The following is a 592-nucleotide window of genomic DNA, read 5'->3' as shown; positions in this document are numbered from 1 at the left end:
CGACCGCCGAAAAAAAAAAACGCTAAACAAGCTTCCGTCACTCACTTGGTCTTTGGTGAAGATGGAGATGGAAGGATTCCCGCGGGCGGCCCTGAGCAGGACGCGGGCGGTGCCGGCCCTTCTCATGGCGCCCACGCAGCCCCCGTCCAGGAAGGTGAGGTTCGCGAGGGCGGCGGAGGCGAGCAGGAAGATTTCCGCCGATCGCGTCCGCTCCGCTAGGCCTGTCGAAAGGAAGCACATCCAGACTTTTAGCATTGGCTAAGAAAAATAGACAAGTAAATCCAAAATCAATAACCCTCAAAAAAATGTTTCACCTTCGTAGAATGACTCAGTGCGCAGACTCTGGGTCACTTATCAGTTACGACGTGTCAAGCTCGCTAGGATGCTCACCTGTGAGGGCGGCGACGATGGCGTCCATGTTGTCGTGGAGGCCCGCCAGGCGGTGGTTGTCCTCCACCCAGGGCGACGTGACCTGCGCCAGCACGCCCGCCGCCTCGCTCCGCTCCTCCTCGGGACACTCCTCGTCGCACAGCACCTCCGCCACCACCTCCACGCCCCCCGCCTGGCACGCACGGAAACGATTTGTTATTGT

At 59.6% G+C, this 592-nt stretch overlaps 1 protein-coding gene across 1 annotated transcript in view; it reads right to left on the bottom strand.

Moving 5' to 3' along the window:
* LOC119585308 (protein inscuteable homolog) overlaps positions 1-592 on the bottom strand; it is a gene marked incomplete in the record, with an annotated part of 10,463 nt that overhangs the window by 2,576 nt on the left and 7,295 nt on the right. The window contains 2 exon segments of the mRNA XM_037933983.1: positions 46-221; positions 391-562. Of these exon segments, the coding sequence (XP_037789911.1) occupies positions 46-221; positions 391-562 (348 nt within the window).

Source organism: Penaeus monodon, chromosome 19, assembly GCF_015228065.2.
Source record: "Penaeus monodon isolate SGIC_2016 chromosome 19, NSTDA_Pmon_1, whole genome shotgun sequence".
Classification (NCBI taxonomy): domain Eukaryota; kingdom Metazoa; phylum Arthropoda; class Malacostraca; order Decapoda; family Penaeidae; genus Penaeus; species Penaeus monodon.
The sequence above is the reverse complement of the archived record's forward strand: the minus strand, read 5'-3'. Positions and strand labels throughout refer to the sequence as shown.